Below are 27412 nucleotides of genomic sequence, written 5' to 3' on the forward strand. Positions count from 1 at the left end.
CGAATATTTAACAGTTCCCCTGTAGAAAGTGGTCAGGACAGGGGAAGGAAGATGTGCTTTTCTCATGCGATGCAGAAAATGCAGGCGTTGCTGTGCTTGCTTCACCAGTTTCTCACTGTTGAGTAACCAAGCCAGCCTACCCGTTAGCTGCACACCCAGGAATTTGATGCTGGTAACCATCTCCACAGTTGAATCATTTATGCACAGAGAAGTGTGGCTGTGCCTGCCTTTTCTGAAATCGACAATGATCTCTTTGGTGGGAGGCTGGATACAATAATGTCTTTTATCAGCTTCTCAAAGCATTTCATAATGGTGGATGTCAGTGCAACCGGACAGTAATCATTGAGGCCTGTAATTGTGGACTTTTTTGGCACTGGCAAGATGATGGCCATCTTAAAGCATGATGGGACCACTGCCTGCTACAATGAGAGATTGAAAATATCTGTGAGCACACAAGCCAGCTCATCTGCACATTCCCTAAGGACACGTCCAGGGATGCTATCTGGGCCTGCTTCTTTCCGAATGTTAACTTTCTGCAGTGTCTTCTGGACAGAGGTGCCATCAAAGCTTAGCACTTGCTCGTCAGGATGGGCCACAGCTTTCCTAGCAGGAGTGCTATTTGATGCCTCAAATCTTTCAAAAAATGTATTCACTTTGTCTTACTGTTTGCTTACACTGTCTTTTTAGCAACCTTTTTCAAAAACCTCTCTCTCTTTGCTCTAAATCAATCTCTAAGTGCTACCTTATGTTTTAAACTGAATGCAGGTAGTCAGTCCTTGTTTAGTGACTGACTTGTTTAGTGACCATTCACAGTTACAAAGGTGATAAAAAAGTAACTTTATCACCACTTCTCACCTTTATCACCTTTGCAGGAAAGGAAGCTGAAGTAACATCATAAGCAGTTTCACTTAGTGACCACTTCACTTAATGACTGAGTTGCCCAATCATGACTGCTAAATGAGTACTACCAGTAAATTAAATAGGATATTATATGAGCACTGTATAGATTTAGGATTTTTTTATCAGTCATACTGATTTTATCACTTACTACAACCTTCTGTGTAATGAAGACATATATATTAAGTTTGGATTATTTTTCTTTTTGTTCTTGTAGTGTATTGTTTGATATTATGCAATACGTTTATCATTTTACTGAGTGAACAAATGCAGTTTGATTTGTCTTTCCTTTGATTCCATGAATGAAATTATTTCTTTCTAAATTTTGAATAAAAGCCTGTGGCTATGCAGTTTCCTGCAGCTTTTAGATCTTTTATTTTTTGATCCCCACTTCAGCATTGACAAATCCCTGAAAAAAACATTGTAGCTGTATACCTGATAAGATTTTTTTTTAAAAAAGAGCTTTTTCCAATGGGTATTACATTTTCCTCTGTGGGTAAACATGCACAGTGACAGACCTGACATAACAGTGTATGCTCCAGTTGTCTTAGTGCAATGAAAGCTCAAGAAATGCATTTTGGCAAAGCAAGTCAAGGCATTGAAAGAAGACAACAGGAGATCCTCTTGTACCTTATTAAATTTGCTGGCAATGTTACCTGGCATTTTATCAGAGCGTGAATATTCTGTGCCAAAAAAAGACAGGCATTATGATGGATTACCTAAGCTGGCCTTTAAGATATAATTATTCTGAAAACACATTTGGGATTTGTTCTCCATGTTGCTTACTTCAGGCTGGGCCTAATTTGTGTCCTTTTGCCTCAGACAACTTCTCCTTTTACCTTCTTCTTGGTTACATGTTTCCTCCAACTGCCTCCATTGCAGTAACCAGTATGGATTTTTAGTAACCAAAATTTCTCTGACAGCTGCTTTCTGTATCAGAAGTTGCATCCCCTGATGATGCTCCAGATTTTCTGAATCACATTTCCTGGCAGCTGCAGCCAATAGTTCAGTGGCTGCATCAGGAAAGCACATGCTTTACACCTAAAGCCTTTCTTTTCAGTACCATAGGCATAATTAATAGTAAGACTTCCACATTTTGTAAAAGCACATTAGGGTGTCTTTTTCTCTTTGGTTATAGCAGTGGTGGCGAACCTATGGCACACATGCCAGAGGTGGCACTCAGAGCCCTCTTTGTGGGCACACGTGCCATGTCCCGGAGATGGCAACCATCCCTCTTCAACCAGCTGCCCGAGGTCCCATGTGGCTGGATGCATCCTGCCATGGCTGGTTTCCCTCCCCCCCGGTCCTGTCCCTCCTGGCCTCACATGCTCTCCTTTTCCCAGGCATGACCCACTGCATCACCTTCTCAGCTCTTGTCCAGCTGTCCAGCTCAGAGGCAGCTTCTCTGAACTCCTAGTGGAGGGCTGCGGAACCCCAGAGTGCACTGGTTGAGGAGCCAGCAGGCTGTGGCTGCTGATGGACACCGTCGGCCCCCATGCGCTCGCTGGCCTCTGTGTGCGGGGGCCGATGGTGTCAGGCAGTAGCTGCCTCTGCCCCTGCCTAAACTTGCCCTGCGCCAATGGCACCCCCACCCTGCCTCACCTCACTTCACCCCACAGGATGAGCCTCCTGCCCACCACCCCACCTGCCAGTGACCCCCTGGATCTCCCCCAACCCTGCCCGCTCCCACAGGCGTCCCTTCCCACGAGCAACATTGAGGTGACCATGCCCACTTTGACCACACCCACCCTTCCATGACCACCACAGACATGCCCACCCAGTGGGCCACGTCTCACCTGGCACCCAGTGATAAACAAGTGGATTTTGGGTTGCAGTTTGGGCACTCGGTCTCTAAAAGGTTCGCCATCACTTGGTTATAGGAAACTGTGCAAATAAACACAAATCATACGTTATTTAGATTGTAGAGTATGAAACAATGAAATCATTCTCTAGACTGAATCATTAATAAGCTTCTGTGCCGCTAGTTTCTTTTGTCATATCAAATGCACAGGTATTAAGAGAGCTACATCTGGGCTACAAAGGTAGATACAAGAAAACTAATTCTAATGGTCATCCAGAATCTTTGAAACTCAGATCTGATAGGCATAAAAGTAAATATATAATGAGATTATGCTTGAAAAGTATTTTTTCATATACCAGTAAGTTGTGCAACCAGATTTGCCTAAAATCCTGGATTCCAACAAGATACAAAACCTTGCAATAAGAAGTATCTGGAACAACAAATAAAAATGTGTCAACTCTTTGGCACCACCTAGTGACAAGAAAACAAAATGTTATTACTCTGCCAATTTATAAAAAAATCTTTATAGTTTAAGGATTTGGTATTCATATATTGGATGCTAGTAGACTGACAATTCAGGAATTTGCATTTAGCTCTGTTCACTTGAACAGCCTGTTATTTAATTTTTATTATGATCATATAGCAGAGTTTAGAAATAAAGCTTTCAATTTATTAACTTATGTTATATAATAATGTCAGTGAAGCATTTCAATCAATGTTTTTTTATGAGTGCAGTATTGGCATAGTGTTCTTTTGTACCACCTGATTATAAACACAGCAGCAGATGGTTAAGCCTGTTACAAATGCCACCTAATATTTTTAAACTGATATATGGTCAGAGATCAGTAAAAATGAATTACGTTTTGTATAATCTTCATTTAAAGCTGCAATGTATATGAACTGCCAATTTATCTATGTACCACAAGCATATTCACAGCAAATAAAACATGGAGTGTGCTGTACAGTCCTATGTCTCTGTCCCATTCCCTAGTCTTGTTATCTAACCAGCTCTGTGGGACTCAAATACTTAAATAGTTGGCAGCTTATATATTTATTGGAACCAATTTCTTTTTAATAGAATGACTGATGAGATGTTTATGGGAAGCCCACAAGCTAAGCATTGAAGCAATAATTTGTTGCTATCTTCTAGAATTTTACAATCTATTTCTTGTGATGTAGAGGCTTCATATAATCTTATATTGTGATTGATTATATGCCATCAAATTGGTGTCAACTTTTAGTAATCACAATGAGATCTAAACTGGTCTTTCAGGGTTTTGCATAATGTATCTGAAGTAGGATAATTTGAACTTGGTCATTTGTACATCAAGTGAAAATTCTGAGTTGATTTGTTCAATGATGTCTATATTCTCAGGAGAATTCTCCAACACAAACATTCAACATTGTCAATACTCTTCCTAGTCTATTTCCTCAAAGTGCAACTTTTACTTTAAACTTTGTCAGAAGGAAAACCATGGATTGAGACAATTCTGATCTTCATATTCATAGACACACTGTGGCTTCTGAGTATCTCTAGCATGCCCTTCATATATATCCTACCAAGTTCTAGTCTACAGCATATTATTTCATTGCTTGTTTCTTTACTATTGGTTGCTGATCCTAAAAGGCAGAAGCTTACTTTTTACCACTTTGATATCCTCATTGCCTGTTCTAAGGCTGGTTGTTGGACCTGTTATTATAAGTTTGGTCTTTTTTATAATTAATTTTAGTCCCATTTTTCCCTGTGCTCCATTACTTTTATTATGAGACCTTGCAGATCCTTCACATTTTCAGTAATCGGAGCAATGTTATTCGCATAGTTTAGGTTATTGATGCTTCTTCCTCCATGATCACCTTCTTCAAATCCAGTTTCCCTCAATATATATCTAGCATATAGATTGATTAAATAAGAGGAAAATATGCAGCCTTGTTTCACTCCTTTGCCTTGGTGGAGCAGTGGGCTAATGCCTCCTTAAGTAACACCAGCTGCCTGCAATTAGTGCAGGTTCGCATCCCACCAGGCTCAAGGTTGACTCAGCCTTCCATCCTTCCGAGGTAGGTAAAATGAGGACCCAGATTGTTGGGGGCAATTAAGCTGACTTTGTAATAATGCCACTTGGGTGTGTGTGTGAAAGCCCTAATAAGCAGGCATATACATAGAATGAAGGCTACTGCTAAGCTTGTAAGCCGCCCTGATTCTTCGGAGAAGGGCGGGATATAAATGGAATTTAAAAAAATAACTTATGTACTCCAAAATGCTTCAGTAAATTTAACTAATTCAGTTTTAGTCATGAAGTTGGTAGTAATTGCTGGCTGTTATGCGTACATATCATACAATGTAATGCCTAGCATTTTATTTTGCTTTAATAACACAGAAGGCTGAAGTGGGCTAAATGTTAGGGAAAGGATGGAGAGACTCAAGTTCAGCTGGAGCTACTGTTTGTCTATAAACTTCTGGATGATCCACCAACATCAATCCCTGTAGTTATCATGGATGGAGTACTTCTCTAAAAGTGGTGATGTATGACTTGGGGATCCTCCTGGATTTAAGGTTTTTCTGAAGGAGCAATTGGAAGCCCTGCTCAGGAGAGCCTTTGTGCAGCTCTGGCTGTATGACAGTTATAGATGTTTCTGGAATAGGATATCCTGACAATAGTCAATCATACCCTGATGTTGACTTGATATTTAATGCACTCTATGTGCATCTACCTCAGAAGCTGCAGGTTGTAGAGAATAGGATGGCCAGAATGTTACAAAACAGTTCAACAGAGAAACACCAATTCTGAAGTCATTGTGGTAATTGCTGATAGGCCTTTGGACCCAAATCAAATGCTTCTGATTGCTTAAAAAGATGTAGAAAATAGCACAAGGATACTTCAGGAACTGCCTTATGACATTGATGATCTGATCTGACCCCTGGCTACCAAATCAAGACTATGGCTATCTCACTGTAGAAATAAGTAAAAAAATTGTTTCAAAATGTTGCATTACACAACCTCATACTTTAGATCAGGACCAATTTCATCACTGCACATTAAAAAATAAAGACAAAAACAAGCAAAATAAGTAATGCAGCAGTTAGTAGCTAGGATTTTCACTACAGAATTTTCTCTAAATTGTATAAAAATTTAAAATAAAAACAATTATGATGGCTCTTTGAATTCCAATACAATTTATGTTATACATTTTATTTCCAACATATAGAACATTCTTATTAAAGGAGTGTCATAGTAACTTTTAATAAAGTTATGAAATAAATATGCTAGAGAAATTTCAGTTAACTGTAATAGTATGGTATAAAAGATCACAAAAGTCAAGTATTTTTTCTTTCCACTAGAAATTACAAACTCTAAAAATTAAAAATAATGCTAAATTTTAAAAACTGAAAACAATGCTCTGACTCATTTTGCTGCCTATAAAAACAATAAAATGCTAATTTCTCCTGATCCATATACAATAGATAAGTAGATTAACAGTTAACCCTTCCTTTTACAATAGTTATGAAGCATCAGCTACTGTATCTTACATATAGGAAAAGATTAATCTGACTAACAGAATGTACAAAATACCAACAAAGTTGAACTATTTCAGACCAAGACAAATGCAATTTATTAACTCCATCTTCCTTTTTAATTCAAATTTTCCTGGCTATTATAAAGATAATTGAAATTAAATATAATTTCTGTCGCATAAATGGGTATACTCTCTCTTTTTTTGATTATGCAACTTTCATGCATTTGTACTACAAAAACTGTATACATTTCAATCACATTTTTCCCATGTCCTTTTCATATATAGGAAAAACAATTTAAAAATCCCTAATTAAATTTATGTTCTCATATGTTCTTATGAAGATTTAAATGCCCAAATGTCAAAAACTAAGAGCTAGCAATTCCTGTATTTGTGTTAATCCAGAAAATAAATTTTGGCTGACATATCTATAATTTGCACAGCAATAAATACAATTCATGACCTTTTTTGCAATGATCTCAAAAGGCACATAATTTCATCCTTGGTCTGTTCTCTGATTTTAAAAAAAACAGGCTTTTAGAATCAGAGCTGCTTATGGATTTACTGTAGCTTCAAAATATGACAAGTGTGAACTATGCTTGCTTTGTATGATGTTCACATACTGTAAAAATATGTACTGTAATATTTAAAATTTCAATTTATAACTTAAAAACCTGATTATCATCCTGATCATCCCATGTCTGTAAAAAGAAAATATTTTATGAAAAATTTCTTTGGGATCAGGTCTAGCGTACATGTCGTTGATACCTAATTTGACCCTTGCAGTGAAGCATTTTATGCAGACAGATTACACATTCATTAATTTAAATTCCTAAATCTGTTCTTGCTCCTGCATTTTTAGTGGTGTTCTTTCTGCTCGCATTTGTTCTGGTATTTGTCTCAGAACAATTCTAGGAAACTGTATGCAACAGTATCTTGAGGCATCTTCACAGCCGGGTTTCTTGAACTTCTTCCTCTGTTTCCTCTTGCAAAGCACCAATTTTAGGCCATGACCTTCGCTTGCTTGAGTTCCTAGGATATTTTGAGAAGAGCTTGACTCGATCAGAATAGCTGATTGCTTGCCGGAAAGACTCCTTTTTACTCAGGAGCTCCTGTATTGATTCATATTGCATGACTTTGTTTTCTTCTATGACCTAATAAATCAGAATGACAAAATATAAATTATTTTTGAATTGATCTTTTCAGGAATCAACTGCCATCTTACCGAATGGCAATAATCAGTAAATTATTTACTGAATTTGTATTCTTCCCTTTGTGCAAGAATATTATTTCATATCTCTAGAAAATTTACATTTATATAAGGCATAGAATCAATTAATAACTGCCATAAGGCATCTTAGGCTATAATTCTATAAAAACAACATGAAAGTCAATGAATTTTTAAATAGCTATTTCTATGACTTTGTTGACAATTATCTTCAGGTTATTTCCAAGAGCCAGACATAGCACCACATTTCTTCCGTTCACCCTGCTGTTCGTTCTTTCTTTCTTTCTTTCTTTCTTTCTTTCTTTCTTTCTTTCTTTCTTTCTTTCTTTCTTTCTTCCTTCCTTCCTTCCTTCCTTCCTTCCTTCCTTCCTTCCCTTTCTTTGATAATCAACTTTCTCATTGTTACTCATGAAGAAAATTTCATATCTCTAGAAAATTTACATTTATATAAGGCATAGAATCAATTAATAACTGCCATAAGGCATCTTAGGCTATAATTCTATAAAAACAACATGAAAGTCAATGAATTTTTAAATAGCTATTTCTATGACTTTGTTGACAATTATCTTCAGGTTATTTCCAAGAGCCAGACATAGCACCACATTTCTTCCGTTCACCCTGCTGTTCTTTCTTTCTTTCTTTCTTTCTTTCTTTCTTTCTTTCTTTCTTTCTTTCTTTCTTTCTTTCTTTCTTTCTTCCTTCCTTCCTTCCTTCCTTTCTTTGATAATCAACTTTCTCATTGTTACTCATGAAGAAAATTTGTGCAAGCTTTTCTGCTGACATCACCTTCAAAGAGCGACTGTACCACTTGACAGGTGGCTAGCAGAGAACTTCATTTGGAGGAGATTGTTGAGGCCCTGACAAACTTTATATCATTGTTCAATAATACTTATGCAATGAAGGGCAATTCTTCTCCCTTTCACCTAAAAATACCCTGTGTTTGGGGTGCAATAAATGAAGAATAATAAGGGAGAAATAGAAATAAACATTTGGAATAGGTATACATCAAAGCATTCAGCAAACAAACTTGTTTGATTTATAATGCTGTTGCTGGGAATAAAAGTATGCATGAAACAAGTTCATGAAACAATATGTGCCATTTCTGATATAACATATTCTTGCTAGCATAATTGTGCAGTTGAACTATAACTTTTTTAAAGGAAGTTTGTGTTCAGAACAGTTAGTACTTTAATACAAAACTTGGTATTTCTTTTTATGTATTACTTTTTTAAAAAGTACTTTGAAGATCATCAGTTTCAAGCCTGCAGCAGTAGCATTCAAAGAAAACAAAATTGTCAGCTATTTCACTTTATGTTTCAGGTTTTTTTTTATTAAAGAGTTTTACAAAAACAAAATTTTACAATATATCCCCAAATCCCTCCCACCCCAAACCCCCCCACTTCCCCCCCACTTCCCAGAGCTAAATACAGGATTATAGTTACAATAATCATATTCTAAATAAAAATTATACATAATATACAATTAACCAAATTCATAATGCGCTTTAACTCTCTTTTAACATAACTACCAACAACGTACCAATAACAATATCCCACTAAAATCTACTCATAAGCTAAATGGTACTTTTTAGTCCCATATTTGTTTTGAATATAATTTATCCATCTCCTCCAAACTGAAATATATCTTTCCTGTGAATGATCCTTCAGATAAGCAGAAATCTTAGACATTTCTGCAAGATTCGAAGATTCTGCACCCATTCTTCTACAGTGGGCAAACTATCCTTCTTCCAATATTGTCCCACCAGTAACCGTGCTGCTGTTATCATGTTCAACATCAAGTTAGATTCTTTAACATCACAATCTACAACAATGCCCAATAAAAACAATTGCGGGAAAAACTTTATCTTTCTCTTAAAAATCTTTTGAATGTTCCACCAAATTTTAATCCAAAAAGCTTTTATATTTCTACAAGTCCACCACATGTGAAAATAGGTAACTTCTAAACTACCACACCTCCAACATTTAGACTGTAAATTAGGATATGTTTCAGGTTTTTGATTCCTAGCATGCATAGAAATGGTTGTTCAAAAATAATGTTTTGAAAGAATGACTGTTTAGTTTGCCTGGCGAACTGTAGAGAGAGCAGAAAACAAAATACTGTTTAATTTCCTGTTGTTACTTTGTCATATTATCCAGTTTGTTCTTCTGCCTTGAATTTAAGAAGTCTTCAGATTTGGCTGGAATCTATTTATGTGTAATTGGGTTGTGCCATCTTGGCCTTCACCCTTTTTTTCTCTCTCAAAATGGAAGAAGAAAGATGAAGCTGATTTTGCCCCAAACAGGGGATTGAGAAGCCAGAGCAACAAACTGCGCTCAAGGCAGAGTGATGGAAGGACTCTATTCGGGCCCCAAAGGCTGGTGGGCAAGCCACGTGGGGAAGGCAGTGGAAGCAGAGGATCAACCAGTCCCCCCCTGGAGTCACGGTGAACCAGGGGAGCAAGTAGAAGGCTAGTTGAGGAGACAAGTGGGATGACCCATCTGAGTGGCAATTCCCAATAGTGGCAATTCCCAGTCACAGCTCGCAATCTGTCGATGAAACAGCCGAGAGTTGGAGGTCAGGGAAGCCACCTGACCAAGGGCAGTGATCACGGGAGTCAGGATGGGGGCCATGAAACCACTGCCTGCCCAGGTCAATGCCATTACATCTAACCTGGAGGGGAACGCAGCAGGATGGTTGGTGTCTTTCCACAACAAGGGGGCTCCAGAGCTGCAAGACCTAGATGCTTTCATGCAGGCATTGGAGAAAACACGGGTGACTCAAAAGGTCATGGAGTTCTCTTCCCAATCCAGCAAAGGTGAGAAAACTTCAGCCCATGACAAAGCCTGGCTTGGTCTTCTACAACAGGGCTTTTCAACCAGTGGTACTTTAGCACCTGGCAGGTGGTATGCGACCCCTAGCCAAGTGTAGTGGGGGAAGAAATGAGCTAAAGCAGCACTGTGCAGGCCTGGAGGAGATCAGCTGGAGTTGCAGGTCTTGGCAGAAGTCCCAGGATCTGCATGTGCGGCTGCATGCTAGTTGGAGTTTCCAGTGCACCCGGAAGAGAAAAGGAGGAGGAGGGTGGAGAGAGGAGAAGCTATAAAATGAGCAGGTTTTGGCGGGAGAGGGGGGAAAAACACATGGAGAAAGAGAGAGAAGAGGCTTTTGTTAGCGAAGCGATGAAGAGACAGCAAGCGAGCGGCTTTTGCAAGCAAAGGGTGAATGAAAAGCGAGAAAGAAGCTTGTATGAGCAACAAGTGAGTGAATGAAAGCAAGAGAGAAGCTTGTGTGAGCAACATGTGAGTGAAAAAATGAGAGAGAAACTTTGGCGAGCAACGTATGAGTGAAAGAGCGAGAGAGAAGCTTTTGTGAGCAACGTGTGAATGAATGAAGCTGAAGTGGCTCTTTACTGCAGAGCTAGTCTTGAAACACCCAAACCCAGATGAACCTTTCATGATCCAGGCTGATACCAGCAATGTGGCAGTAGGGGCAGTTTTACTCCAGAGGAACAAAAAAGGAGAGTTGCAACCATGTGCCTACATGTCTTGCAAGTTATCTGATACTGAGAGATGGTGGGTCATCTGGGAGAAGGAGGATTACATGGCCCAATGGGCTCTTCTGACCTGGAGACAGTTTTAGAGGGTAGTAAGATTCCATCTGAGGTGTAGACAGACCACAAGAACCTGGAGGTGTTAAAGCCCCTGAGGGAGCTGTCCCCTAAGCAGATCCAATGAGCTCAGTATTTTAACTGCTTCAATTTCACCCTTCACTACTTGCTGGGGGAAAATTTCTTAGCAGATGCCCACATTCACATGCCCCAGTACAGGAGTATCCAAGAGGAAATAACTCCATTATCCCATCCAGGCAACTCGCAGCCCCAGCACTCATGAGGCAGCAGAGAACAGTTTCTCTGCAGCTGGCTGGGGACTCATTGACAAAACCACTAAAAGATGCCTTGGGGGTGGACGAGTGGTTCCAGAGACATAAAGATGACCTGATGTTAAAGGAGGGCTTGGTCTGGAAGGGGAGTGAATTGTACATCCCAGCCAGTCAGAGAGCCTTGGTCCTGCAGAGGAGCCATGACACAAAACTCATAGGGCGTGCCTGGGTTTGTGAAGACCCTTCACCTGTTAAAGATGAAAAAGGACATAGAAGCCTATGTGGCCAGTTGCCCTGTGGGTGCCTCCATGAAATGCCTACCTGGGAAGCCTCCCGGCTTGCTACAGTTGGTAGTCAACCAATCTAACCCATGGAAGAAGATATCCATGGACTTAATCCATGGAGTTGTCTGAGAGTGATGGGAATACAGTATTATGGACTGTCATCGACCTGTTCTCAAAGCAAGCACACTTTGTGGCATGTCCAAAGATTCCTTCTGCCTGGGTCCTAGACAAGATGTTTGTGCAACACAACTACAGACTATACAGGGTCCCAAAATGCATTATCTAAGACAGGGGGATGCAATTCACTGCAAAATTTTGTCAGGAATTTTTTGAAAATGATAGACTTCTCCCAACTCATTAGTAAAACCTGTAACATTAGTAACACCTGTGCTGTTATGTAAATTATCAACAGACTAATTGGGCCAAGCTCCTGCCTTTTGCAGAAATGGCATATAACAACTTGGTGCACAGCAACACAGGTTTTACCCCTTTCAAAGTGGAGACTGAGTTTGTGACCATGCCAGAGCTCCCATAGGAAGCCCCATCCTCAGTGTCATTAGCTGACAAGAGGGAGAGGAGCACTATGAGATCAAAAAGATTCTTGACTCCAGATATCACAAGGGAAAATTACAATATTTAATACTGTGGAAAGGCTAGCCATTAGCAGATGCTGAGCAGGTGGCTGCTCCAGATGTTAGGCAGAAAAGTTAAGAGGTTTCACACTAAATACCCTCAATGGCCCTAATAAGGAATGTAGTAGTAGTTGGGTTGTAAGTAATAATGTGTATGTATGTATATTGTTGCAGGTCTACCCTTCTTCTGGGGGGTTGGCATGTCAAGACTGACTCACACTTTCACCTACATTTTGCTTCACTCACAGCTTGACAGTAAAAGGGAGGGGGTGGAATGGAATGCAATGGTAGGAGGAATGGCATCCAAGCATCCGTCGGCTCTTGTGAGACATTGCCTCCATCTCAAGGACACACCAAGCAGATGTCCCAGCAGAACAGAAATGATTGGTAGACATAATGGACTATGGATGGCCTGTAGGGAAAGGGGGAATTAACTATGCTTGCTTTTGTGTGGGAAATCTGGAGCTGGTTTCATTTCTTCTGTGCCAATGTGTTTATTCAGTAAAGTTTTATACTCTTGGTAAAATAATGTCCCAGGAGTTTCTTTTTCTGGATTCACACATACTCACCAAATATCGCTGACATTCTAGCAGAGCTTCTAATCTGTGTTCTGATAAAATCACTGTACACTTTGCAAATGCTTGCTTGAGCGTCTTTTTGATAACTTGGAAGGTCCTAAAAAACATTTTTAATGTGTGAACAAATGCAATATAGAAATGTGGTTACATCCCAAGATTTTTAACAGACATTTTTACAATGTTTGTTCACTTTTATTATATTGCTCTAGGGTGTCTAAAGTTCAGATGCAATATCGTAATGACATATACAGTTAAAGTTAGGCCTAAATAGTTTTTGAGGTAATTTTCATGAAAAACAAACTGAAATTAAGTGTGTGCTTATTTTATGCTCCTGTATATATTTTATTTCTTGACTTAGCCAGAGAAAGTTAGAAAATGTTAGTGTTTGCTACAACAAAGAAAAAAAATGGACAATTGGTTAAATTTGTTTAATAGTTATTTTTTCTCCTAAAACAATCTTAAGGACTATAACTATAGGCACAAGATTACAAGGGTCAAACAATTATCAGCATCATTACCAAGCTGATATTTCCCAAAGTATAGTGGACAAGCTGCAATCGTTAAATTAGCTTAAATTATTGTACATCTGTAGTGTTTTTATAACAAGAGAATATTGCATATTGTCCTTTATATTGCATATATTGCGTTACATTGCAGACTAATGCCGATCACATCTGCCAACCTGCATTGGACCAGCAATGCAGATTATGGTCTATTCCTTTCACATGCCAATACAACCTCAAAAATGGCCCTCATTCTCCAGAGGCCCTAGGGAAACTACACATGGCAGTGGGAAGGCCTGCCCAAAGGCAGAGAGTGCTAATAATCACTGAGTTAAATCATGCTGCCTTTGGACTTTGGACATAGGAACAGTTGACATTCAAACAATGAAAATGGACACTTGACTAGAAGAACTACTGATTGAACTCAACAATATACATTGGGATATTATTGGATTATGTGAAACATGACAAAAAGGGGAAATGTAATTGAATTTGATAGGACTGGGCATTTACTCTACACCAGAGGTACCTAAGATGGACAATGTGGTGGAGTTGGTTTTCTCATCAACCAAAAGCTGAAATGCTCTACTAAAATTTTAAAGTATATCAAACAGAGTAACCCAATGCATCATTCAACTGAACAAACAATACAAGTTTCAAATCATCCAAGCTTATGTGCCAACAATAATAGTGATGATGAGGTTGAAGAGGTTTATGATGATGTGGCCTGCCTTCAAGACAAAGAAAAATGCTGATACAAAGTACTAATGGGTGACTTTAATGCAAGAATAGGAAAAAAACAATACCTGGAGAAAAAGTGACTGGTCCATATGGAAGTGGGGAACAAGATAATAGAGGCGACAGACTAGTAGATTTTCTGAAGGACAAGAACTTTATATCATGAACTCATTTTACAAAAAAAAAAAGAGCTAGCAGAAAATGGGCACGGAAGAGTCCATCTGGATACACAAGCAAAATTGACTACATCATGTCAAGTGATAAAATCATATTCTGCAATTGTACTGTTGCTAATTGTTTTAACATTGGAAATGATCATGGTATGAGCTAAAGTGAAGATAGACTGTCAAAAAGAGCATATGAAAATGATAAAGATGTCATGAAAAACAAAAATAAAGATTTGATAAGCCATTAGAGGAGAACAGCAATTTTGAGATTAATCTATCAAATCATTTTGCTCTATTCTAAGATTTGGAAGATATGAACATCGTGGACCAAATGAACTAATAGTCAAAAACATCCTTGAATCTGTTATATCTATAGCATCACCAAAAAACACTTTGTACAGTCAAAAATCTCTGATAAAACTATTGATTTAATGAAAAAACAAGGGACAATGAAAAATATTGGAAGTTTCACTAACAAACTAGAGTATGTTAAACTTTGCAAGACCATAAAAAAAACTTTTCTTAGAAGAAACAGGTCACTTTAACCTGAAGCCTGTGAAAAAAGACAATTGGAAAAAAACAAAGGGATTAATAGAGCAAAATGTAAGTTTATAAATACAAGAAAGAAGGATTTTGCATTAAAATGCAAAAGGCTCAAGGTTGACTCAGCCTTCCATCCTTCCGAGGTAGGTAAAATAAGGACCCAGATTGTTGAGGGCAATAAGCTGACTTTGTAATAATGCCGCTTTGGGGGGGGGCGAAAGCCCTAATAAGCAGGCATATACATAGAATGAAGGCTACTGCTAAGCTTGTAAGCCGCCCTGAGTCTTCGGAGAAGGGCGGGATATAAATGGAATTAAAATAAAAAATAAATTAAAAAACGTGAAGATGTGTGTAGAACAAGACAGGAAATGTTAGAATAGAATAGTGCTGGAAGGGACCTTGGAGGTCTTCTAGTCCAGTCTCCTGCTCAAGCAGGAGAACCTATGCCATCTCAGACAAGTGACTGTCCAGTCTCTTCTTAAAAACCTTCAGTGATGGAGCACCCACGATTTCTGAACTCAAGCTGTTCCACTGGTTAATTGTCCTCGCTATTTGGAACTTTTTCCTTAATTCCAGGTTGCTTCTCTCTTTGATCAATTTCCAACCATTGTTTCTTGTCCTGCCCTCTGGTGCTTTGGAGAATAGTTTGACACCCACTTCTTTGTGGCAGCCCCTCAATTACTGGAATACTGCTATCAGTCCACTGTTGTACAGATAGGCAGGAGTGAGTCCCTCCTCCTGAGGTGTGGCCCTGGGGCTCAGTTGGGCTTGTTGCTAACATACCTGGCACCCAGCTGTGTGGCAACGGCCCTGCCCGAGCTTCTCGATGCCCTCTCAGGGTTGAGTTTCCCAGACTTATAGTTCTGGGTGACTTTAACCTGCCTTTAACCTGTCGTCTGAGTTAGCCCGGGACTTCATTGCCTCCATGACGGCCATGGACCTGACTCAAGTAATTCAGGGTCCGACTCATGGGGGGGACACACTCTCGACCTAGTTTTCTTATCTGTGCAGTGGTTTGATGATCTGGGAGGGGGCTCGCCAACTATTGTCCCCCTGTCACGGTCTGATCATCACCTCATGCTGTTGGTCTTCTGCTATGCCACCCCCCGCTGCTAGGCTGCGGAACCGACCAGGTGGTTCCGTCCCAGGCACCTAATGGATCCGGAACGGTTCCAGACCTATCCCCCTCACTCACAGCCCGGGTTCCAGACCTATCCCCCTCACTCACAGCCCGGGCACTGCCTTGGTGGATGCCTGGGAAAGGGCTGCCACCGAGGTGCTCAACCATGTTGTACCCCTGCGACCCCTGACCCGGCGCAGATCCCGGTGGGCTCCATGGTTTTCTGTGGAGCTCCGGGAGATGAAGCGTCAGAGACGGGGTCTAGAGAGCTGTTGGAGATCCAGCCGGTCTGAATCTGACCGATTGCGGTTAAGAACCTTTACAAGGTCTTATCTCGTGGCGATGAGGACAACAAAGTCTAATTACTTCGCTGCCCTCATCGCGTCCGCAGATAATCGCCCAGCCACCCTGTTTAGGGTGACTCGCTCCCTCCTTAATCAGGGGGTGAGGGAGGAGCCCTTGCAGGGGCAGGCCAAGGAGTTTAGTTATCATCTGGTGGACAAAATCACTCAGATTCGGGCGGTTTGAATTCTGACTGGGCAGAGACTGGCGGGGAGGAATCGAGCGGTCTTGAGAATGTTATCTGGAGTGAATTCGATCCTGTGACCCCGATGAGGTGGACAGGATCATGAGGAGACTGAGTTCCACCACGTGTTGGACTCGTGCCCCTCCTGGCTGGTATATGCAGCTCGGGAGGAGACACGAGGCTGGTTCCAGGCAGTAATAACTGCTTCTTTGAGGGAGGGTACCTTTCCTGCTGCCTTGAAGGCGGCAGTGGTGAGGCCCCTCCTCAAGAAGCCTGCCCTGGACCCGGCTATTTTGAATAACTATCATCCAGTCTCCAACCTTCGCTTTCTTGCGAAGGTTGTTGAGAGCATGGTGGTGCATCAGCTCCCTCTGTTCCTGGAGGAAACTGATTATCTGGACCCGTACCAGTAGGGCTTCAGGCCCGGGTACAGCACAGAGACGGCATTGGTCGCGCTGGTGAATGATCTCTGGCAGGCTCGGGACAGGGGTTGTTCCTCTGTCCTAGTCCTATTAGACCTCTCAGCGGCTTTTGATACCATCGACCATGGTATCCTACTGCGACGTCTCAGGGGGTTGGGAGTGGGAGGCACTGTTTTACAGTGGTTCTCCTCCTACCTCCTGGGCCGCTCACAGTTGGTTTTGACGGGAGGGCAGAGGTCCGCCCCAAGGCCTCTCGTTTGTGGAGTTCCTCAGGGGTCGGTCCTCTCTCCCCTCTTGTTCAACATCTATATGAAGCCGCTGGGTGAGCTCATTCGTGGTTTCGGGGTGGGGTATCATCAGTACGCTGATGACACCCAGCTTTTTCTTTCCACCCCGAACCAACCCAGTGATGCCCTTGACGTGATGTCCCATTGCCTGGAGGCGGTCCGGGTTTGGATGGGGAGAAACAGGCTTCGTCTCAATCCTGCCAAGACTGAGTGGCTGTGCATACCGGCATCTCGGACTAACCAAGTTTTTCCATCGTTAACTATGAGGGGGTGAGGTGTTACCCCCCGTTGATAAGGCTCACAACTTGAGCATCATCCTGGATTCATGGCTCAGTTTGGAAGATCATATAGGAGCCGTGACCAGGGGGGCTTTTGCCCAGGTTCGCCTGGTGCACCAGTTGCGGCCCTATTTGGACCGAGATGCCCTACGCACAGTCACCCATGCGATCATGACCTCCCAGCTAGACTACTGCAATGCTCTCTACATGGGGCTGCCCTTGAGGACCACATGGAGGCTTCAGCTGGTGCAGAACGCAGCCATGTGAGTTGTGATGGGGGTTTCCCGATACTCTTCTCCGCGAGCTGCATTGGCTTCCAGTTGCCCTCCGGGTGAGATTCAAGGTGCTGGTGATGACCTATAAAGCCCTCAATGGCATGGGCCCGGATTATCTGAGGGAGCACCTGCTGCCAGCGTCAATTTCCCATCGTCCTGTGCGCTCCCACAGGGAGGGCCTCCTCAGGGTACTGCCGGTCAAGGATTGTTGGCTGGTGATCCCCAGGGGGAGGGTGTTCTCTGTGGGTGCGCCTGCCCTATGGAATCAATTGCCAACTGAACTCCGGGTTGCCCCTGACCTTCGTTCTTTTCGCCGGGACCTAAAAACCGGGCTCTTTGAGCTATCAGGCCTGGACTGAGGGGTTTTAAATGATTTTAAATTGGGATTTTAATTCTTGGGGCCAAATTTAATTTAATTTAATTTTAACTTAATTTTATACTGTATTGTTTTTAAATTTTGCCCTGTAAACTGCCCTGAGTCCTTCGTGAATAGGGCGGTATACAAATTGAATTAATAAATAAAAATAAATAAATATTTCTTATTTTCTTTAGACTAGCCAAATCTAAATCCTGCAGCCGTTCTTCATATGTTTTAGTCTCCAGGCCTTTGATTATCTTAGTTGCTCTTCTCTGAACTTTTTCCAAGGTCTCAACATCTTTTTTGTAGTATGGTGACCAAAATTGGTTGCAGTATTCCAGGTATGATCTTACTAGGGTTTTATAAAGCAGTACTAATCCTTCACGTGATCTTGATTCTATGCCTCTCTTTATGCAAACCAGGATTGTATTAGCTTTTTTGGCGGCTGCTGCACGTTGCTGGCTCATGGTCAAATGATCGTCCACTAGGACTCCAAGGTCCCTCTCACAGTTACTGTTTTTGAGCCAGGTTTCACCTAATTTGTACTTATATCTTTGATTTTTCCTGCCTAAATGTAAAACTTCGCTTTTCTACACATTAAAACTCATTTTGTTAAATAGTGCCCCTTGTTCCAGTTTGTCAAGATCTTTTTGGATCCTGAGCCTGTCTTCTGGGGTGTTGGCTATTCCTGCCAGTTTAGTGTCATCTGCAAATTTGATGAGTTCCCCTTCTATTCCCTCATCTAAGTCATTTATGAAGGTACTGAAGAGTACTGGGCCTAAGAAGGAGCCTTGTGGTACCCCACTGCTTATGTCTCTCCATGTGGATATAGTACCATTGAGGACTACTCATTAAGTACAGTTTGTCAGCCAGCTACAAATCCATCTGGTTGTGATGTTGTCTATTCCACCTTTTCCTAGCTTACCCAGCAGTAGATTGTGGTCTACTCTGTATAATGCCTTACTGAAAATAAGTATACTATGTCCACAGTGTTTCGCTGGTCTACTAATTTGGTCACTTTAACAGAGAATGAAATAAGATTGGTTTGGCATGATCTGTTTTTTTTAACAAACCTGTGGTGGCTACCAGTTATAACTTTGTTTGCTCCTAGTTGTTTGCAGGTCTGTTTTTTGATTATCTTTTCCAGGATCTTCCCAGATATTGATCTTAGACTGATTGGTCTGTTATGTTTTTCCCCCCTTTCTTAAAGATGGGAACCACATCAGCTCCTTTCCAATCCTCAGGTACTTTCCTGGTGCTCCAGGAATTTTGAAAGATATGGTGCAATGGTTCTGAGATAACATCTGCCAGTTCCTTCAGGACTCTGAGATGTAATCTGCCAGGTCCCGGTGATTAATATTCATGAAGGTCGGATAGGTGTTCTCTTACCATTTTCTTGCTAATTTTAATTTTTGTTTCTAGTTTGTCTTTTGCATTTTTTTTGGTACGTTGTGCTATAATTTCTTTTTGTGTGAAGACTGATGCAAAGATTGAGTTAAGCAGCTTTGCTTTCTCTCTATTGCTTGTTAATTCCTTGCCATCTTCTCTCTTTAGTGGACCTACAGTTTCCTTGACTTTTTTCTTGTTATTAATATGTTGAAAAAAAACTTTCTTTTAATTATCCTTGATTTCTGTCGTAAGTCTTTCTTCATTCTGAGCCTTTCCTGACTTCATCTTTGCATGTTCTGGCTATATGCTGATAACCAGCCTTAGTAATGTGTCCCTCTTTCCATTTTTTGTACTTGTCCTTTTTGTCTTTCAGTTTGTCAGAGAGATCTTTGTACAGCCATGCTGGTTTCTTCCTGAATTTTTTGTCTTTTTTTTCAGTGATATTGTGCTGGACTGGGCATTTATGATAGCATTTTTCAGAGTTTCCCATGCTTCTTGAGTTGTTTTCCCCTTTAGGATTTTCATCCGTAGAGTCTTTCCCAGGTTCTCTCTGAGTTTGTTAAAATAAGCTCTTTTGAAGTTTAAGACATTGGTTGAATTATTTTCTATTGCTTGTGTTTGCATTATATTGAATTACAGTTAGAAATAATTGGAAAATTCTATTCAGAGATATACAAAGATCAAGAGTAACAAAAGTACTCAAAAGTACCAGCACCCACTCATGAAAGAGGAAATGCCAGATATCCTAGTGGAGGAAGTATCAAGTGCCATAAAATCAATGAAAAATGGCAAAGCTTCAGGAAATCAGTGTGTTACAATTGAAATGCTGAAAGCTAGTGGTCACAGTTTACACAAGATACTAGTAAAACTATACTCGATGCCTCAAAAAAGAAAAAATACCTGATGCATGGAAAAATGCTGAAATGATTCTTATGCACAAGAAAGGGACCCAAGATGATTTAAACTATTGAACTATTGCTCAATAAGCCTTCTTTCAGACATCTACAAGGTTTTCACCAAGATAATAGCAAAAAAAATATTGAGAACATTAAATGATGCATAGCCAAAGGAGAAGGTAAGTTCAGAAGTGGCTACAGCACAATGGATCACATCCGGGTTGTTCAGCAAGTCACTGAAACGCACAATGAGTACACCATGCCTCTGTGCATGGCTTTCATTGGCTACAAAAAGGCCTTTGACTTAGTATTCCATTAAGCAATAATTAATGTATTGCTTAACCAAGGTGTAAGCTCTGCTTACATAAACTTAGTACAATCAATATATGAAAAACAAAGGCGACAACTTGCCTTAATGATCTTAAAGTGGAAATCAACATAGAAGAGGTATACAAAAAGGCGATACAATATCACCTATCCTTTTCTCAGCCTGCCTTGAAGAAGTATTTTGCAAACTAGACTGGGCAAAAGATGGAATAAAAATCAATGATGCCTATTTAAATTACTTAAGATTTGCAGATGATGTTCTATTTTCTTCTCACAAGATCCAGAAAAACTACAAAGACACATACAAGAGTTGCACAAAGTGACAGAACCATTTCGCTTAAAAATAAACCTGAAAAAGAGCCAGGTTTTGTTTAATAAATTCACTAAAGAAAGAAATACATATATATTTGGAGAAGAACTAGATGCAGTAGGCCACTACATGTACCTTGGCTAATAGATCTCAATGGAAGGTGATACAATAAAGGAAATTGAATGACATGTTAAATTTGTTTGGCAGGCATTCGACAAGCTAAGCATAATTTTCAAGAACAACATCCCCCTATGCCTGAAGAGAAAAGTTTTCAATCAGTGTGTGCTACCTGCTCCAACATATGCCAGTGAAAAGATACTTGTTCAACTTCTGCCAATCATCTAAACGTTAAGGATGCAATAATTCTGTGGCTATGAGCACCAACTTGATGGTACATATAAATCAAAACTTTTCCAGGCTCATAGCTGAACTAGCAAGAAGTGAAAAATTAATACACTACAAAATATAGTACTTCTTTTTAAGGTAGAGGGAATTTACAAGGACTTTGGGTATACGATAAAAACTGTTTGCTGCCTAGGCCTTAGATGTTGTTTTGACTGTAAAGTCTACTTAGGTCCTGTTCTTTTGAAGACTTCATATTGATCTCAGGGGAGAATACTGATCTTCCATGCCATATGTCTGCTAACCACCTGTTACAATGCCTTTAAGCAAACAACCTCAGTCTAGTGCCACTCAATCTTTCATTCCAAATCATGACAATGCAGTATTAAGACCAAGTACTGAATCTCTGTTGATTGTTTTCAGGCAATAGTAAAATTTGTTCCATTGGTCTACTTTATTTAAGATGCAGTTTTGGATAATGCAAAAGCATGATTAACATTGCAGAGGATTGCCATATATTTTATATTTATTCTCTAGATCATTTAAGCATTATGTATACAATGAAATCAGTGCTAGAAGAAGGAATTGCAAAATGGTATCCAAACTGTTGAAAGGCATTTTTATATTGGATTATAAATAGGACAAAGCATACACTTTCTGATAAATTCAAGTATGTACTTTTGTAGTGTAAAATTCTGAATGCAGGCAAACCAGAATCACTTGATTATAGCCAATATATACCAATACAGTATTTTTGTGGTACTTACATTTGATCAAGATGAGCACTTGGTTCATCAAGAAGAAGAATTTTAGCTTTACTGAGAATTGATCTGGCAAGACACATCAATTGCTTATGTCCATGGCTGAGGACATAGCCACCATCAATAAGAACAAAATCAAGCTGGCCTGGGAATTGCTCTATTACAGATTTCAATCCAACCTGAAAGCATAACAATTGGACAAAGAGAGGGGAGAAAAGGAAACATTTTGTATCACACAAATGGGTTTGTTTTATTTCAGCAATTTTGACACAAAACCTTTGGAGCACATGGAACTCATTTAGCATGTTTGGGAATTAACACAAAGCTATAATTTGTTATTTTAATTATGACTTCTTTGTACTTTTGGTGCCAATTGTATTCACTTATTGGGTAATTTGTGCTCTGCATTATGGAGTTTATAATATATCTGGACTTAATATCTTGAGTTACACAAATTCTATTTAATATACTGTTTCATTCTATACCTCCCTAACTATAAAAAATAACAGCGGCTTGAAACAGAAGTACTCTTATAGCTTGCAAATGTTTGTTGCTAGCACTTTTAACATTTCCCCCCTCTTTGCATCTCTTTTCATGGATTTATTTCCCTGTTCCCTGTAGTCACCTCCCTTGAAGTTTTGCCATGATTTTTTAAAGAGATATAAGGGATTTGTACCTGTATCCAATAAGGAGTGCATATTAAATACAAATCTTTAGTCTAAACAACATCTGAGAATAATTCAATAGATGCAATTCCATAGTTAGGCTTAAAACCACAATTACACAACATTACCATTTTATCATTTCCTGCTAAAATCTGTTTTGCAATACTCCACCCATGTACTTTTATATATATTATGGAACCAAGTATTGCTCTCAACAGTTCTTCTGTTTCCATACTAATAAAGTTTTAGTACTGAAAAAAGTGAGTCTTAACTGAAAGAATGACAGTAGAGAAAAGGATATTTATACAGGGGAGTTTGGCAGAAAAGTTTATCAAGTTAACAAGCCTTTATGGGGAATGTTAACAATGATAGAAGCCAGGCTTCAAGATATTTTTTCTTAATGCTGAGAGCAGCCAAATATTTAAAAGTACAGGTATGCCCATTTTTCTGTGACCCATTTTGGTTTCTACAAAGTCCAACCGAATGGCCACCCAATGCATATTCAAAAAGAATAAGGCATTGATTGCACAGTTTCATCCACCCCTTGACTTCTTTTATTCCCTTGCAGATGCTCCTGCTGCTACCTCATGGTAAGGAAAATATTGATGTTGGGGTTCCTTTGGGTGTCTCAGACCGGGGCTTTTCAACCTTTTCACCCATTGTACCACTTTTAGGATATGGCAATATCCGAGTACCACCAGTCATCTAGCAAGATGTCAAAAACTTGATGACCAAAAAAAAGAAAAAAGTAAAAAAGTGATGAAGTACAGGTAGTCCTCGACTTACAACAGTTCGTTTAGTGACTGTTCGAAGTTACAATGGCACTGGAAAAAAGTCCCTCCAAGCCACAGCCAAGCAAGACACCTGCCTGCCTGCCCGGCAGCGCTCTTCCTCCTGTCCCAGATTTTTATTGTTGTGAGCATTTCTGCTGAGGATTGGCAGTGGGGGGTGGGGTGGGGGGTGTTTGGTTTTTATTCCCCACCCTCTGCTGGGTGGTTGCAGCAGTTTTTGGTCACTTCACATAACCCTGGGATACTGTGACCATCATAAATATGAATTAGTTGCCAAGCATCTGAATGTAAATCACAAAGACCCTGGAGATGCTGCAACATTCCAGCTGATCGGCGCTTCTTCTGGGCTCAGAAGTGCCAGGATCAGCACCGAGCTCCAGCTGGAGACTGGTGCTAATCCTGGCACTTCTACTGAGCCCTGACAGCCCCAAAGAAGCACAAATCCTAGCACTTTCGCTGAGCCCTGACAGCCCTGCAGCTCCAGCCATCTCTCGCCCAGGCTTATGCAGTGCTGCCACCAGTTCAACTCATTCCCTTCCCCCGATACTTTTCTAGGATGGTCGTGTACCACCTGCCAGGTGCCAATGTACCACAGGTGGTACCTGTACCACTGGTTGAAAAGCCCTGTCTTAGACTGTAAAAAATTCTTCAGTCTACCAAATGATTGTACACAGAAAAGGCCTTATGAAGAACATGATGAGGGTCAGCAACAGAAACTGGGGGCCTTGGAAAGACTCATATTGATTGCTCAAGAATCACATGCAGTTCTTCCCCCAACCCCATTTTAGGGAAAAGAGGAGTGTAAATCCCACAAACAAAATAAAAAAAACTCTGTCCTAACTGGAGCTTTAAAAAATTAATGTTCAGAAGTTATCTGTTTTCATGTTTCAGAGATCTGTTTGGTTTGATTTCCATAGAAATTCTGGTAATCCTGAGTTTCTGCTTCAACTATAATTTGAAGTTTGCTTCAATTTTGATAAAATGCTGGGAAATAACTTTCTGTTTTCTTTCCCTTGTTCCATCCAACCATTCATATTTACTTGGATTTCTTGTTGCAGCATGTCTCAATGATATACCAATCATTTTGTTATCTGGCACCTGTTTTCATGGTTATCTTTCCATCTATGCAGTCTGAGGATATGGACAAACTACTCAAGGCTATCTCTCAATATTTATTAAATTATGTACTTCTGATACTGTCTATTCTTGTGGTGATGTTAAATCTATGGTGGCATTTCAGCTCCAGATACTCTTGATCAGTGCTTTTTTTGTAAAAGAAAAAGGTGCCGGAACTCACACACGTCATACAACTTGCCTTGCCTACCCTACAAGGTTCTATCCAAAAAAGGTGCCGGAACTCCGTTCTGAGCGTTCTATGAGAAAAAAAGCCCTGCTCTTGATAAGGCTAAATAAGGACTACTGAAACAAACAATGCAGAGTCAGTTTTATCTACTGGTTAAGGCCCAGGTTAGAAACCAGGTGGCCATAACTTCTAGTCCCACCTTGGGCCTGAAAATCAGATAGGTGACTTTGAGTCAGTTACTCTCGCTCAGCCGCCCCACCTCACAGAGTTGTTTTTGGAAAACAGGAGGATGAAGAAGTATTAGATATGTTCACAGATTTTAGTTATTTATAAAAATAATAAAGGTGGAATATAAATGAATATTTCTAAAATAACCTGCCAGTATCATTTCTGTAACCCTTACAGAACAACCCAGAGAAGATGGGATTGGAATTTTTTGTGTCTTTTTAAAAATATACTTTTGAGCTGGGATAATAGGGAAACAGTGTCCTTAAAAGGTACCATGTAGCCTTTTGTTATCCCTGAACACTGGTCTCAAAATAATCCCCAGACCACTAAAATAAAAAGTCACCTATTTTAAAAGAAGAAAAAAAACCAGATTAAAATGTTTTATCACCAGAGGGAGACATTACAATGTAAAATATTGCACCCTCTATTGATGAAGAAAAAAAAGATGCATATTATTTCCTTTGTGTGTTGTTTTACTTTCACTTCCTTAAAATAATAACATCAAAATTAAAACATATAATTAAATGAGTAAAGTGAACATATCAGTTTGCCTCACAAAGATCTGCAGCTGTCAAGCCAAGATAGCTGTGCATCTCTGGTTGCATTTCAGTCTTTTTTCATGCTTAGTTTTAGGACAGAAATACCTATGATAGCCTTGATAAATTATCTACACTTACCAGTTAAAGACAGTGAGCTTGTTAGCTAGAAAGCTGACAGCCTGGATTCAAGACCCTAGCACAGACATGTCAAACACAAGGCCCGGGGGCCGGATCCAGCCCGCAAAGTGGTTTCATGTGGCCCGCAAAGCCATCCTGGAAACAGTGAGGGAACGGCCTCCACTGCCTTGGCCATGGCCCAGAGACCCTCCTTCTGCCAGAGACCCTCAGATCTGTCCCACTCCTGCCCAGGCCCCCATAGGCACCCTTGATGCGAATGATGTAGAGCTGGCCATGCCCACCCAGTAGGCCATATGCACTCTAGCCACGTCCATCCAGCAGGCCACGCCCACCCAGTAGGCCACGCCCATCCAGCCCCTTGAGGGCAACTGCAATGCTGATGCGGCCCTCAATGAAATTGAGTTTGACACCCCTGCCCTAGCACAATGTGATGGGCTGAGTTCCCGTTACTTGCCCCAGCTCCTGCCAACCTAGCAGTTTGAGAGCAAGCAAATGCACCACCATCTAGAGTTGGACACAACCGGACAGGGGAAATCTTTATCTTTACCTTTAGAACAGTCAGAGTGTCACAATAAAAACTAAATATAATAAAAAAATAAAATATTTTGTTATTCTGAATCTCAGCAGTAGTCAGTGGTCTGAACTATGCTACTTGTGAGACTGCTAGTTGGGAATAGATTGGGACTGATTTATTCTAGTTTTTGCATTTATGTGCCACCTTTCCTCTGAGAATTCAAAAACTCATATATCTGGGAGGATGAGTAAGCTTTCCTTTCAGTCACATTACATGTGATTTTTTTAAATTATGTTCTTATAATTTTCTCAGCCATAATGCAAAAATACTTTGCTATTTCCTTCTTATGGGAATTTTCTCTTTCATTCCCAGTCTATAGCCCTGTTGTGCCCTGAAGGACTAATTAAGCCTGGTTCTCCTTAGTTTCCAAGCTCGGTCAAGGTCCTCCTAATCCTAATCCTTCTGAGACACATGAAAGAAATCCCTAAATTTCATCCTTACCACAACCCTGTAAGATAGACAGAGTTAAGACAAAATGACTACTTCAAGGTCATTCAGTAAACTGACTAAGTAAATAAGAATTGAATCAGTATCTGATCCAAATGCAATATCTTAACTACTACATTATCCTACAAATATGCCCCCAAAATTGAGGGTTTTTTCTTGAGATGCTTTTGTTTCACCTCTTAGCACTGGCTGAGACACACTTAAGTTGTCTTTAGCTCTTCTGAAATAATAGAAGTAGCATTAGCAATAGCAGTTAGACATACATCGCTCCAAAATGCTTTACAGCACTCTCTGAGTGGTTTATAATGTCAGCAAATTGCCCCCAAACAATCTGGGTCTCCATTTTATTGACCTTGGAAGAATGGAAGGCTGAGTCAACTTTGAGCCAGTCAGGATCAAACTCCTAGCTATGGACAGAGTTAGCCTGCAATACTGAATTCTAACCACTACACTATCACAGTGCCTAATAATGCAAAATTTATTGTGGTTTACCATCTATTACACTGGAAGTGAAGTAGTTGCAGATCAATAAATGACAGCAATGTTTATTGGCCATTTCAAGTTGATTCAATAACAGACCACACATACATGCACATTCCCATCTGTGGCCATTCTATTATTGTCTCGCTAAAGAGATGAACATAGACGAGCTGTGTTGGTGATCCATCTGAATTGGCAG

General features: G+C 40.2%; 1 protein-coding gene across 1 annotated transcript in view; it reads right to left on the minus strand.

The window, feature by feature from the left end:
* Positions 1–6001: 6001 nt before the first annotated feature.
* The window catches only part of CFTR (CF transmembrane conductance regulator), a gene marked incomplete at its 5' end in the record, with an annotated part of 112437 nt that continues 91026 nt past the window's right edge, over positions 6002–27412 (minus strand). Inside the window, 3 exons of the mRNA XM_083366547.1 lie at positions 6002–7362; positions 12798–12903; positions 22055–22227. Coding sequence (XP_083222673.1) covers positions 7156–7362; positions 12798–12903; positions 22055–22227 — 486 coding nt within the window. The 3' untranslated portion in view covers positions 6002–7155. The remainder of the gene's footprint in view (positions 7363–12797; positions 12904–22054; positions 22228–27412) is intronic.

This window comes from Vipera ursinii (genome assembly GCF_947247035.1).
Source record: "Vipera ursinii genome assembly, chromosome: 6".
Lineage (NCBI taxonomy): Eukaryota > Metazoa > Chordata > Lepidosauria > Squamata > Viperidae > Vipera > Vipera ursinii.